The sequence below is a fragment of the Amblyomma mixtum genome, chromosome 3 (genome assembly GCF_055824585.1).
Source record: "Amblyomma mixtum isolate Tamu chromosome 3, ASM5582458v1, whole genome shotgun sequence".
NCBI lineage: Eukaryota > Metazoa > Arthropoda > Arachnida > Ixodida > Ixodidae > Amblyomma > Amblyomma mixtum.
In genome coordinates this window covers 407,373,429-407,387,737 of record NC_143014.1, presented here as the reverse complement: position 1 = coordinate 407,387,737, position 14,309 = coordinate 407,373,429, and the positions used below count along the sequence as shown (strand labels likewise).

The window sequence follows — 14,309 nt, the reverse complement described above, 5'->3', positions numbered from 1 at the left end:
ACGGTAGAGGGTCGCGCTTCACGCTGTGCTACATGCTCTGCTGTAAGCCTATAACTCTCTACTGCTGACGGCGCTCACCATCTGCATTTCCGTGCCAACCGCACCGCTCACCTTGACCGCCGTGCGCAGGTGTGCCAGGGGGCCGCGTGGAGCGCGGTGTTCTTGGGTGGAGCCACTGTACTTTTCTGCACCAAGGATTGGGGCGACGGAGACGTGCTGCCGGCGCCATGGGTTGCGGCACTGTACGCCTCCTGCCACCGCCTCGTCTGGGCGCTGTGCATCGGCTGGCTGGTGTTCGCCTGCGTCTCGGACCGAGGAGGTGGGGGAACCCGTTTTACCACATCAGCGTTGATGCGATAGTTACTGGCGCGTCTTCCCATTTAGGGTCAATGTGAAAAGCTGAAAACAGAGAAAGACGGGTAGGCGCAGCTAAGTACGCTTGCTCGGAAAAGAGGCCCAATTGCTTTGAAACGGTGGTTCACATATGAATGCAATATATAAGACGCATCGCACCTTACTGCTAAGACGGAAATGTGCCCGCTTTTTTTTTATGCGATATTGGAAAGTAGGTGCCCCTCATAGCGAGCAAGATATCAGCTTTACTTTTTGATCAAGTAATTTTGTTTTTCTTTATTTCACTTGCTTTGCGAACAGCAGTTGTCGAAACAGACTTTTTGACTGATTTCCCGGCGTTATAAAAAGGCTTCGCCGGATGCTGTAATCTAGTCTCATCTTCTCGGGACACTTCAATACGAAGAGATGGACTTGTTGAATTCCGGCGCTAAAATTCCGTGTGCCATCGTTGGTCACTGTGAGCGCCAGTAGTGTTTTTTGCGTATTCTTTACTGGAGTATATATGGTCGTACAATCTGTGTCAGTTACCAACTTAAAACGTGCTGTTTGGACGAGCTGGCTGGATATTATTTTACACAAAGGCGCCAAAAGTAAACGCCTGACACAGAAGAGCACACGACACACACACGTCGGCGCACTAATAACTGACAGTGTATTTCTTGTAGAGTAGAATAAGTAACTGTACGGCAAGCGGTAAACATCCAGAAAAACTGCGCCGTCATACACAACACGAAAATAATAAACATTACGGCGCGAAACAGTAATATTTTTTCGTTGACGCACTGAACCCAGGGCATGCCAGCTCCTTCGGCGATAAATACACTTAGGGATCACTAATACAGTAGCCTCCACCGCGTTTTTTTTTTTCAATTCCTCCGGCATTTCTTTCGTGAACTGATTTTCAGCCCTGTTAGAACGCAGGTCTTTTCGAAGTCTGGTGCGCATTTACGCGCCCTGCAGTGAACGCTATAGGCACGTGACACGAAATCTAATGTTCCCTCTTGTACTGTTAGCGCGTACAGAGTCGCTCTATATATGGGGCCTCGTATACAGAGAGAAAAGATAGAAATGCTTGTCTTTCCTTATCTGATGCCCACAGTGAGTTTACACCAACGCACTGTCTTGACGGGTGTCTTCGCGTGTGCAGGAGTGGTGAACAGCGTGCTCAGCAGCCCCCTCCTGGTGCCCCTGAGCCGGTTATCTTACGCGGTGTACGTGCTGCACGTGCCAATCGTCTGGTTCCGTCTCTGGACCATTCGGGAACGCATACTTATCTGGTTCCTGCCAATGGTAAGTAAATACTGTCCGGGGAACATTGCGCTAGATCTTGTAAGCAAACCTTCTAAGAGCTCCGAGGGAGATCGGGGTATTCATTGCAGTATCTTTAGAAATAACCGGATTTTTTGTAAATAAAAAGCACTGAGAAACGTTTAATATGATGCCCGCTTGCTTCAGATTAACCAGCTATTGTGGATAAACAACCGGACGCAAGAACGTATCATTTCAAACTGTATTGGAGACTCATTGTTTTCCTGCTGTTTCCAGGCTACATGTACTACGTTCTTGCAACAGTATAGTTGTACTCGTGCAAGGCAGTCAGCGTTTTGTCGGTATGCGTATGGCCGAAGCAGTCGCATCAAAGAAAGAACGAATAGTAGACAATGACAGTGCGACCCGATTTCCGCCGGGCACCCACAGGTTTTCTAATGGGTACAATATTTCCCCCGCTCTGCTGCTCGGCTTTACAGTATGTGAAATGCTTGGGAAAAGGATCTTGGAACAAGCGGTTGCATTAAGCGAAGCAGTGGCCTTGCGGTACAGCATCCGCCTCGCATTCGGGAGGTGTTGGGTTCGATCCTCAGTGCCACCTAATACCCAGTGTGTAATTGGCTTTACTGGCAAAAGGCGCTTGACCGGGACGATCAGGCGGAGCAGCAAAATTGCACGTCCAGGCTCGAACAGTCAGCGCTCTCGTCTCGCGCTGGGCGTTGGCGCTCCCACTGCGGGCGCTGATCATCGTCTTGGTTGGTTTGGTTTATGGGGTTTAACGTCCCAAAGCGACTAAGGCTATGAGAGACGCCGTAGTGGAGGGCTCCGGAAATTTCGACCACCTGGGGTTCTTTAACGTGCACTGACATCGCACAGTACACGAGCCTCTAGAATTTCTCCTCCAAAGAAATTCTAGCCGCCGCGGCCGGGATCGAACCCGCGTCTTTCGGGTCAGCAGCCGAGCACCATAACCGCTGAGCCACCGCGGCGGCTGATCATCGTCTTCGTTACAGTCAGCCCTCCCGGGGAAAAAAGAGCCATCCTGGCGACTTAAGGGGACGTCAAGACGCAGGGGTCGTAATGTAGCTTCAAGCGAGACACATGCACTGTCTCGCGCCCACGTCGTCGGTGATCTGGCGAAGGCGTTACAGGCTCAATGATGTAGGTAACCGGGGAAGTACGCTCCAGGACGCGGTAGGGCCCATGGTACTTCGGAAGCAGCTTGGAAGAGAGACCAGGTGAGGCAGGAGGAACACGGAGCCTACCAAGGGATTGTGGTGGAAAACTGTCATTGTCACGCGTGCTGTCGAAGCGGTATTTCCGGCGCCCCTGGTCGGCGGATGTGAACGCCCGAGCGAGCTTCCGGCACTCTTCAGCGTGGCGAGAGGCTGCGGAAACAGTTGTGGATTCCGAGGAAGTGGGCCGGAAAGGAAGAATGATGTGAAGTGGGGACGAAGGTTCACGCTTGTAGAGCAGAAGAAATGGCGAAAAACCAGTAGTACTCTGAATGGCAATGTTGTAAGCGTAAGTAACAAAGGATAGCACGGCGTCCCAGTTGGAATGGTCCGCAGCCATGTACATTGACAGCATGTCACCTAAAGTACAATTAAAGCCGCCGCGGTGGCTCAGTGGCTATGGTGCTCGGCTGCTGTCCCGAAAGACGCGGGTTCGATCCCGGCCGTGGCGGTTGAATTTCTTTGGAGGAGAAATTTGAGGCCCGTGTACTGTGCGATGTCAGTGCACGTTAAAGAACCCCAGGTGGTCGAAATTTCCGGAGCCCTCCACTACTGCGTCTCTCATAGCCTTAGTCGCTTTGGGACGTTAAACCGCATAAACCAAACCAACCAAACCAAAGTAAAATTAAAGCGTTCAGTCAGCCCGTTAGTCAGCGGGTGGTAAGCTGTCGTGGTGCGATGGGTAACGTTACATTCCTGTAGAAAGGATGAAACGACTTCGGACAGAAACACACGTCCACGGTCTCTCAAAAGTTCACGTGGCGCTCCGTGGCGAAGTATGAAGCGGTGCAGGAAGAAGGCTGCAACATCCTGCGCCGTAGCAGAGGGAAGGGCAGCAGTTTCGGCGTACCGTGTCAGATGATCCACCGCGACAACGATCCAGCGGTTTCCTGCAGCCGCGTAGGGAAGCGGTCCGTACAGGTCAATGCCAACCCGGTCGAAAGGCCTGGAGGGGCAAGGCAGAGAGTGCATGGGGCCGGTCGGATGATGGTGACTGGGCTTGCGGCGTTGACAGTCTGAGCAAGAACGGACGAATTTGCGGACGTAGGTGTACATACCGCGCCAGTAATAACAGAGGCGAAGGCGTGTATAAGTTTTGAAGGCACCGGCGTGAGCGGCTGCTGGGTCATTGTGAAAGGCGGCGCATACTTCAAAACGTAAGTGTCCCGGTATCATAAGGAGCCCTTTGCGGCCGTCAGAGATATAATTGTGGCGGTACAAGAGCCCATCACGAATTTTTAAGTGGGCATCTTGACGGCGCAGGGCTCGTGGGACCAAGGTGACGGAAGGCTTCGAAAGCAAGTTGAAAATAGAACCGATCCATGGGTCATCGATAAGGAAGCGCAGTCGACGCGGGGAGAGCAAGCAGGTTCAGTGGCCAGAGTGATATACCGGCTTTCGGCCAGAGTGATATACTACATGAATGTCATACTCTTGAAGGCGTAAGGCCCACCGAGCGAGGCGTCCATTGGGGTCCTTCATGGTGGACAGCCAACACAATGAATGATGGTCTGTAACGACGTCGAAAGGTTTAAGGCCGAAATCGCCCAAACGATTGCCAAACACTCTTTTTCAGTCGCAGAGTAGTTCAACTCCGACTTCGTTTGTGCGCGACTCGCGTATGCAATAACATATTCAGCAAAGCCCGGTTTATGTTGCGCAAGGTAGGCACCAATACCAACGCCACTGGCACCTGTGTGGATTTCAGTGGACGCATTGGGGTCGAAGTGGCGTAACATGAGCAAAGAGGTAAGCAAGCGGCGCAGGGTTCTGTATGCGTCATCACAGGCAGGATTCCAGCCGCTGAGGTCGTTGCTGGCGCTAAGAAGCGTAGTCAGAGGCGCGATGATGGAAGCGAAATTATGGATGAAACGCCGAAAGTAGGAGCATACGCCGATGAAACTGCGAAGCTCCTTCATCGTGGAAGGTTTCGGGAACTCAGACATAGCACAAAGTTTTGCTGGATCGGGAAGCACACCGTCCTTAGATACGATGCGGCCGAAAATTGTCAACTGTCGGGCTGCAAAACGACATTTCTTCAAATTCACTTGTAGCCCAGCTTCTGTGAGAAATTTCAAAACATGTCCCAGGCGTGCGAGATGAGTCTGGAAGTCCGGGGCGAAAACAACTATGTCGTCGAGATAGCACAAACAGGTTTTCCATTTGAGGCCGCGTAGTATAATGTCCATCATGCGCTCAAATGTTGCGGGGGCAATACATAATCCGAACGGCATTACGGTGAATTCATACAGCTCGTCTGGCGTCACAAAGACTGTTTTGGCGCGGTCGTCGTCGGCAATCGGGACTTGCCAATATCCGGAGCGTAGATCTAGAGCTGAAAAGAATTCAGTGCCCTACAGGCAGTCAAGGGCGTCATCTATTGGGGGCAGAGGATAGACGTCTTTGCGAGTGATTTTGTTCAGGCGGTGGTAGTCCACGCAAAAGCGGATAGAGCCGTCTTGGTGACAAGAACTACGGGGGAGGCACAAGGACTGTGGGAGGGTTGTATAACGCCACGCTGCAGCATGTCGTTCACCTGTTCGTCGATGACATGACGTTCGGCCGGTGACGCACGGTACGGTCATTGGCGCAACAGTGAGTGGGAGCCGGTGTTGATCCGGTGGGTCATGGCCGACGTACGGCCCAAACGGTGGGTAGCAAAGTTAAAGGAGGAACGAAACTTTCCCAGCAGGGCAAGAAGCTGGGTCTTTTGCGATGGCGTAAAGCTAACTTCGACAGAGCTGGCGATTACGTCCACGAGAGCAGAATCAGTAGGAGCGGCGCAAGGAAATCCATTGGGAGACCACCGGACTCGTCCTCGTAATAGTCGCAGACGAGTAGAGAAGCAAAGGGCTCTACAAAGCCCAGGCAATCGCCGCGATGCAAAGTAAAAGGGCACATAAAGAGGTTTGTGACGGGCATTGCACTCCAGCCAGCTGCGACTGTAAGCACGGTGGACGGCAGGCGGAGACCGTTGAGAGCAACAAAGGTGTCGGACGGGCTGAAGACGACAAGTCCGTCGGAAATAGAGGCGCAGGATACAGAGATTAGCACAGATGAAAACGGCGGTATCGCGATGTCGTCGACCACAGTTAATTTCCTGCACATTGTTGGGGTATGGCCAATCTGATCATCGGGGAAGCAAAAAAACTCGATCTCGGCACGAGTGCAGTTAATGACGGCGTGATGTTGGGAAACAAATTCCCACTCTAAGATGACGTCATGAGAGCACGATGAAAAAACGGTGACTTCAATGATGTACAGCTGATGGAGGTGGGGTTCTTAGCCACAAGCATGTGAAAGGCGTCCTTCTCAATGCCCTTGAGTACATGCTTGATTTTGTCTTCCTCCGTCATGGACGCGTTGACACGCTTGCAGAGGTCGATGACGTCTTCGATATAGACCAGATTTTTTTACCCTCGCACGCAGGCTGCGGACGCGCGCCTACTCTCGACGCCAGTCGCCATCTGTCGGCGCGCGCGGCCCGAGGGACTGCGGGTCGCGCCGGCGCCGCGCATAGAACGCATGTTTACGTGTTCGCTTCAGCCGTTTTGTGCTCCATCGGCTAACGTATGAGGGTGTGTGCTGTGCGTCACTACTCACATTTGCCCTCTTCCAGACAGTGCTGCGGTTATCTTGTGCGCAGTTACTCGTTAACGTGACATCCGAGGGTAGTCGACCAGGTAGTGTACGGACTGGAAACCGGCACTTCGAAGCAGATTTCTGCGCTGTCGTATCGTTTGTTGTCGCCTTTTACGTGCGATATCATCTATGATAATATTATGCATTAGAATGTAGATCTATTGACTTGACTCAGTGGAGTAGTAACTGGATAGGCGAGCTGCAGACTGAAGGTTGTCCCGACGGAGCGCGTGTTTTCGATCACCAGTACGTGTTCAGCATCCTTGCGCTGAGCTTGCTCTTGTTCCCATTCAGAACATTTCATGCACAGGATTGTAAGCACGACCGCTACCGATTTCAGCTGCTTTTTCCGCACACATGTCAGAGGTATCTGGGGGGTAAAGGTTTATCTATAGTATCTTTCTGCTGTTGGTATCTACCTTAGCTTGGTTTGGTTTATTAAGGTTTTACGTTCCAAAGCGACTCAGGCTATGAGGGACGCCGTAGTGAAGGGCTCCGGAAATTTCGACCACCTGGGGTTCTTTAACGTGCACTGACATCGCACAGTACACGGGCCTCTAGAATTTCGCCTCCTTCGAAATTCGGCCGCCGCGGCCGAGATCGAACCCGCGTCTTTTGGGCCAGAGCAGAGAGCCGTAACCACTGAGCCACCGCAGCGGTGCGGTATCTACGTTATTCATAGGAAAATATGCGCGATTTCATAAAACATTTTCCACACTTAGCCAAACGCCTACGCAACGCTCTCACACGCGGCGAGAGCTCCTGAATAACATAACGCGACTTCGGACCTCAGAATTAGTGAAAGCTGGATTAGCTGCTCATATCTATTCAAGCTTTTATAAATTAAGCGAAAGTACGTTTTTATGCACCAGGTTGCATAAACCATGACAAAATTTGTTTTCTGTTGGCGCTGCGACTCAGTTGAGCTCACAGCGGTAATTTGTTGATAAACTGGCGCGGCGACAAGAAAGCCGTTTGTGGAAGGGGGGGGGGGGGGGGGGGGCTTTATGGCCGGCAGGAAGGAATAAGAGTGCATGGGAATTGGAACTGCATACTAGCCGCACACCTAATTCTTGATATTGAATAAAAAGTTTCTTTGCGGTGGAGCACCAAGACGGAATTCGATATAAGCACGAGCGCGTTCTAAGCGCCGGCACAATTAACCTGAATGTCAAACTAAATGTCATTAAAACGCGTCAGTGTTATCGCTTTGATAACGTAAATACTTCCTGCAACACAGCCGCGCAGCGGAAGTATGCTCGACAATGTTTTTTTAGCGCCCGAAGCGCGGCTATATGCAGGCGCGGCCGCGGAACTGCCGCAGCCCCGCAGTCCCCAAAGAAACGCCCGCACCGCGGCGCGCCAGTCGGTGCAAAATGGCCGCGCCCAGGAGAGGCTCAAAAATCTGGTCTATAGCTCGTGAATGTTTCACCGGTCTGCTGGGCTCGAACGCGAAGACGCTGCGCGGCGCGAAGCTTGCGGACGGCCGGGCGGCCGAAGATGTCTGTGAAACTGGTCTTGAAGGCGGACCAGGTGGTAAACTTCGTTTCGTGATTCTTATACCAGAGGTTGGCTCCTCCGGTTAGATAAACTATGACGTTGGTCAGCTTCATGGGGTCGTCGCACCGGTTATGGGTGCTCACCCTTTCGTATGAGCAGAGCCAATCCTCGACGTCGTTGTAGTCCATGCCACTGAAGATGGTAGCATCGCGCTGGCGGAGCGGACCAGGACAAACAATGGGTGTCGGTGAAGTGCCGACGGGCTGGGTCAAGGTGGTGTCAGATGGAATTGTGGTAGCGAGGTTACGGTTGCGTAGCTCCAGGATGCGACTCCGCGACCTCCACCACGATGTAACTGGCTTTACTGGAAAAATGCGCTTGACCGGGACAATCAGGCGGAGCAGCGAAATCGCACGTCCGGGCTCGAACAGTCAGCGCTCTCGTCTCGTCTCGCGCTGGGCGTTGGCGCTCCCACTGTGGGCGCTGATCGCCTTCTTCTTTACAACTGGTTTTGTAATAGATACAAGAGTGCCCCCCCCCCCCCCCCCCCCCCCCCGACACCCTGCTCGGCTTTTCTGGGTGAAATGCTTAAGAAACTGTCCGGGTCCCAACCGTTGCGTTGCCGGGTCAGTGATTCGCTCCGCTGTTAAACAACTCGAATTCTCCTTCTGCGGTAGAGCCCACTTGTGGCCCACTTGTGTGTGACCGGCTTCGAGTTCAGTCCGTTTTTTACTCGAGGAATTTTTATGATTACTCACCGAGATAATTTTGCAAACGGTACAGTCTCCCCAGGGACCCTGTACTATAGGGGCTCCACCACATCGCCAGGGAACGTTTCGCTCGACTGAATAAACGTTTTTCATTCACTCATTTACAAACGGGCCTTTTAGAGTGCTGTAAGCGACGTGTTGCGTGTGTTTTTAAAGGGACACTGAGGAAGAATAGAAGTTTGCTTCTATCGACAGGAAACCGCGTTCTAATCAGAAAGGGACCATTCTCACCGAAAACAGGACTTTTGTAAGCTAGAAAAGACAAAAAAACACATAAACGTCTCATCATCACCAGCCACTTCCGAAAGTAAATTGCGTGCGTCGACTCTGACCTTTAATGCTGCATCAGAGAATCTTCAGTAAACCGCAATTTCCTTCAAATAGGTGGTGATCCGCTCTTTTCAGCAAGCTCGTCGCGAGTTTGAATCGACGGGCGGAAGCATTTTGAAATCCAATTTCCTCGGCGATGAATCCTCCTTTAGCTGCCAGACGGACGGGAACGTAGCCAGAAAGAGCCAGAGAATTAGTTTTAACTAACAACATAACTGGATGGAGTACCTCGGAGTGTCCCCTTGATGTGTCAGTGCGCTAGTACTTATAGTGGCCATTCCCCGTATTTTGCCGTTTGTTTGTTTGTCTGAAGCCTGCTTTGTGGCAGGCTGGCCGCCTGCCCACCGGGTTGTGGGTAACCTGTCCAGGTGTGTGTGTGTGTGTATATATATATATATATATATATATATATATATATACACACACTCATCGATCGAAATTTTTGTAGCGAGAGCTACATTGGCCATATTCTCGCCGTTTCGCTGTGGCCGATGGCCACACCGCAAGCTGAGCCGCTGCCTAGCAACCGCCGCAGCTGGAAGCGCCGCTAGCCGCGCCATCTGGCATGACGCCAGAAGAGGAGCCGGTGAAACTGCGTTGCAACGACAGAGGAGGAGCCGACGTTGCATCGCATATATAGAAGGGGCGGCTCGGTGGGATTCGTCGCCAGATATAGAAAGTGAGTCGGAGAGACTGAAAGAAGCCAGCCTTCATACTCGGATCGAAACCAAGAGGAGGCAACGAGCCGAGGGGACGGAGAAGGAAGAACGAGCCGCACGCCTCGAGAAGCGTCGTAAGTACGAAGCGGCCAGGCGAGTGGATTCAGATGAGGATGGTTCGTCGTCTAGTTTGGCACCTCATTCCAGGACCGCGGATCAACGATGGATTGAAACCAGGAGGAGGCAACGAGCTGCGGAGACAGAAGAAGAACGTGCTCGGGGTATTGAACAGAGACGGCACAGTGATGCAGCTCGCAGAGCGGCGCGCCTAGCCGCCCATACAACGGAGTTGGAGGACGTGAATGCTCGCCGTGGGACGGACCGTGTGATTCGGCTGGCTGAAACTTCAAGTGCGACGCGTATGTTCCAAAAAGACTTTACAGACAATCCGTTTGGATTTGCGTGTGACGTTTGCGAAAGACTTTGGCAAGCTAAACGATAAAGATGTAACCGTAGAGATAACCAAGCTAAACAATAAGATTAAGCGTACCTCTCGCTAAGCACATCCAGTCATAACTGAGTGCCACTCCAAATTGTTTTTTTTTTGTTGCACTGCGCTCCTGTGAGAACATAGGCGACTGAGGCTTATACACAAATTTTTTTGTTACGCCTCAGTTTCTGCATGCCATCGGCAAATGCCAAATAGATTTGAAGTGGGCCGTTGACACTTGCAGGGGTGCCAAAAGGAGCACGTTGGCCCGACTGCATTCTCCCTTTAGAACACACAAATCGTCCCCCTCACGCGATTATTAAGACGGCGATTCGGATGACAGGCTTCCGTGCCTTAATATCGGACCCACCCTGTGTGCTGGGCCACTCTTGACAAGGTCGACGGCACTGGCAGCGGGAAAATAATATCTCTGCGCCATCACTGCCATCCATAAAATACGGATCACGAAGTTATAAAGCACGCTTAACCATTTAAGGAAACTATACTTGAGAACATAGTACAAAAACTGAATATTATGGTTCCGGTCCCTATTTAATAAACTTCTGTCGCTTTTGTACAATTGGTTAACCTTTCAGGAATACAAAGTGGAGACTGAATTTTATGTAGCTTCCGGGGAACCCTAGTGTCTGTTACACACAGTTTACATCATTCGCTCATTTCCTGCGCAGTTCTACAACGCCATGGGCACCCTCGTGCTTTCTTTCTTCGTGGCACTTGGTGCGTCCATCTTCATCGAGCGCCCCCTGGTCGTAGCGAAGGACCTGGTCGTCAGGCGTATCATGACACCGCGGAACCGCAAGTCCTTGCAGCCTGGCGGGCCTCGAGGGAGAGGAGGCGGCAAAAGCGACGTCGTTCGAGGGGCCAGTCGTCTGGCTCCGTCTGTCGCAAGCATCGCAAGCAAGCTCTCTGGCGGTCGCATCGCCCCTAAGCAGCAGCAGCCGGCTGTTGCTAATACGACGCCTAGCTTTCAAAGCGATTCGTGCACAGTTCGCCTTTGATTTCCGCCATTGCAGATGATTCCCGTTATACCGTATAGTGCTAAAGAATATACACCTAAAGCCGCTGCTTTGTTACTGCAATTGAACTCTTTCAGCGGTGTGGAATCGGTGTCCTACTGGATACTCCACATCATGCCTTTCGGGTACTCTGATCCCGTGGCACTGATGGCCTTGTCTCAGGGCAAGAGAGACTTCACTACAGACGCTCTCCCGGCCTTTTGTATGTGTTCTTCACCGGCAAGCCATTCCTACGTCTCACACCATAGTACATAGCTGCGTGTTTATTTTTCACGAATTAGGTTATGGCCGCCACTCTTATCTCCGTCGTGAGCGAATCAGGCCGTTGGGCCTAGAACTGGAGGAAGAATTGTCTATGCACTAAGAACTGCCAATTTATTGAGCTGTAAAAAAAAACAAATTCCTGGACAGTTTAGGGTGTAATACAGCGGCGCTTAGCGTGGTATTTGAAGCGACAGCACAGATGACATTTTAGAAGAGAGATGTTGGGCAGGCCTGTGTTGATTGTACAAGGTCGGTTGTGGCGTAGGTTTCCTCCGTGGCTGCCGCAATCGTATATTTCATGTTTGCTCACACACCTTAGCTCAATTAACGCTGGTAGGTTGGTAGATATACGGCGCTCTAGAGCATCCAAGCATAGAATTAAAGCCAGTGTTCTGAATGCCAGTATTCGAGGGATGGTCAGGAGTAATTTTAGAATGCGGAACCTTTTCTTTTGGAACCTTTCTTTTGGAATTTTGGAACCTTTTTTTGTGTTTTTCATTTCTTAAAAAGGAGTTTTTACTTGGGTTATAACTTCATTCCGATCCAAAGGTTCATACCTTGGTTATGTCAGCCGGTAATGTACACCGATACAGTACACTAACTTAAGCCTAATATTCGTAGCACACGCATGCGACACAATTTGGTGCGCACCGACTCTGAGCCGTCCACTTTTTTGGGTTGCAAACAAAACTAGGCGACGAAAAATTCGCATGCGAGTGCACGCGCCTCTTTCCCAACAGATGGTCAGCCGATGCTTCAGCAACTACGGTGGCTATCTTTAGAATGACTGGTATCGAAAAATCCTCAGCTAAACGAAGAATGACTTACTCTATGCGTTTTGCGGCAGGTATTTAGCCTGGTCTTTTAGTCCCGTGGATAGTGCCGTATTGTATCTTATCTTCATATCTTTTTTTTTATTTGTCTTCACATTTACCTCCACCATTCGGTGAATGGAATTGGTATTTCTCACACATTTAGGTACGTCTTAAATGCGCTACATTCAAAGCTTACATCCTATTCCGTTTTTGGTGAAAGCGCAGCGATGGAAACGACAGACAAGGTGAAAAAGACGATCACAGTAGCGTTGGCTGGCTAGTGTGGTTTCCTTCTAGAGCAAGGAAATACACAAAAAAATATCCCCAGCGGGAAGCAGGAAGAAATATATAGGTGAAGCTCGGTAAAAAAATTAAAGAAATATTTAGAGAGCGAGTCGTACAGCATTCAGTTTCGACGCAAGAAATATAAAGGTGAAGCTCGGTAAAAAAATTCAAAAAATATGAAGAGAGCGAGTCGTACAGCATTCAGTTCCGACGCAAGAAATATAAAGGTGAAGCTCGGTAAAAAATTACAAAAATATGAAGAGAGCGAGTCGTACAGCATTCAGTTTCGACGCAAGAAATATAAAGGTGAAGCTCGGTAAAAAAAATTCAAAAAATATGAAGAGAGCGAGTCGTACAGCATTCAGTTCCGACGCAAGAAATATAAAGGTGAAGCTCGGTAAAAAATTACAAAAATATGAAGAGAGCGAGTCGTACAGCATTCAGTTCCGACGCAAGAAATATAAAGGTGAAGCTGGGTAAAAAATTACAAAAATATGAAGAGAGCGAGTCGTACAGCATTCAGTTCCGACGCCAGAATTCAGCTTCTTTCATGATCGTGACGGGCCGCTGGCTTATCATTTAATCTGCTGCAAGACATGCGAAAAGCCTCGGTTGCTTCCCGAGTGACTTAAAAACAGCACAACAGTATACGCAAAGCGCGGATAGATAAAAATCGCAAGTGTTAAAATTCCCCCAAAGATGTCATCGAATGTAGCCATCGTTTAGTTTTTGCTCTATTCATGTAGGCGCGTGTCGATACACTTTAGATTCCGTCCAAAATATGTACAAAACTTCAAACGACGGTGCAATCTATAAACCACAGCACTGCGACAAGGAATAAACTGTCCGTGATTAACGACAAGTAATCCTGCTCCAACACTAGGCTTTTGTGAATGTAAACTAACTTCCCCAGCTGTCTCCTCATCACAAACGCGACAATTTCTTTCAGCGCCGGTATGAATGCAAACGGTGCTCATTTTCGGGTCAAAACAGTGTTTAAGTGCACATAGAAGTGAATTAAAATATACAAATCTGAGATATATGCGTCTAAATGAGCGACACAACCAGCGCCGCCTGTTTAAGAGATACCTCCAGAGGTAGTCTTTTTCTGCTACAAGAGCAATCCCTAATATCGCACGTGACTTTTACGCCGCATCATAGCGCTCTTATAACTCGCACAGGAAAGGGGTACTCTTCAGGGATTACTTATATGCTATGCTCTAAGCGCGCTCTTGTTTCACAAAAAGTGGTGTCGGGTGCCTACATGGAGTAGGCAGGAAGCGCTTGGACAGTGCGCTACTTGTATGTTTTTGAGGGCACCTCGAAGCCTATATGCTTTGCACCACCACGTAATTTCCTCGAATACAGCCCACACACTCGCATTAGAGTGCTTTATTCGCTCCCACCAGTACAAGCTCTAGACCATGCAGTTCTCCGAGGGAGTCAGCATACTTCGGTTCATAATAAGAAAAAAAAAAGAAAACAGCACGAATGGGACTGAAATGCGGAAGTTAGAGCACACTGGATAAGCGCAGTGTACTCTTGATTCGTTGTCTCTGCTTTTAGATCCAAACTTGGCATATATTTCTGGAACTCGCTCCGGGGAAAGTAGCAGTCGCCCTCACAGTCAATCACTAAATGCAATAAGACGACTAAAAA

The 14,309-nt window shown here is 50.1% G+C and overlaps 1 protein-coding gene across 1 annotated transcript in view; it reads left to right on the top strand.

Moving 5' to 3' along the window:
* LOC149357529 (nose resistant to fluoxetine protein 6-like) overlaps positions 1 to 11,268 on the top strand; it is a 48,765-nt gene extending 37,497 nt beyond the window's left edge. The window contains exons 13-15 of the mRNA XM_089577941.1: positions 130 to 319; positions 1,502 to 1,644; positions 10,939 to 11,268. Of these exons, the coding sequence (XP_089434067.1) occupies positions 130 to 319; positions 1,502 to 1,644; positions 10,939 to 11,268 (663 nt within the window). The remainder of the gene's footprint in view (positions 1 to 129; positions 320 to 1,501; positions 1,645 to 10,938) is intronic.
* Positions 11,269 to 14,309: the final 3,041 nt, after the last annotated feature.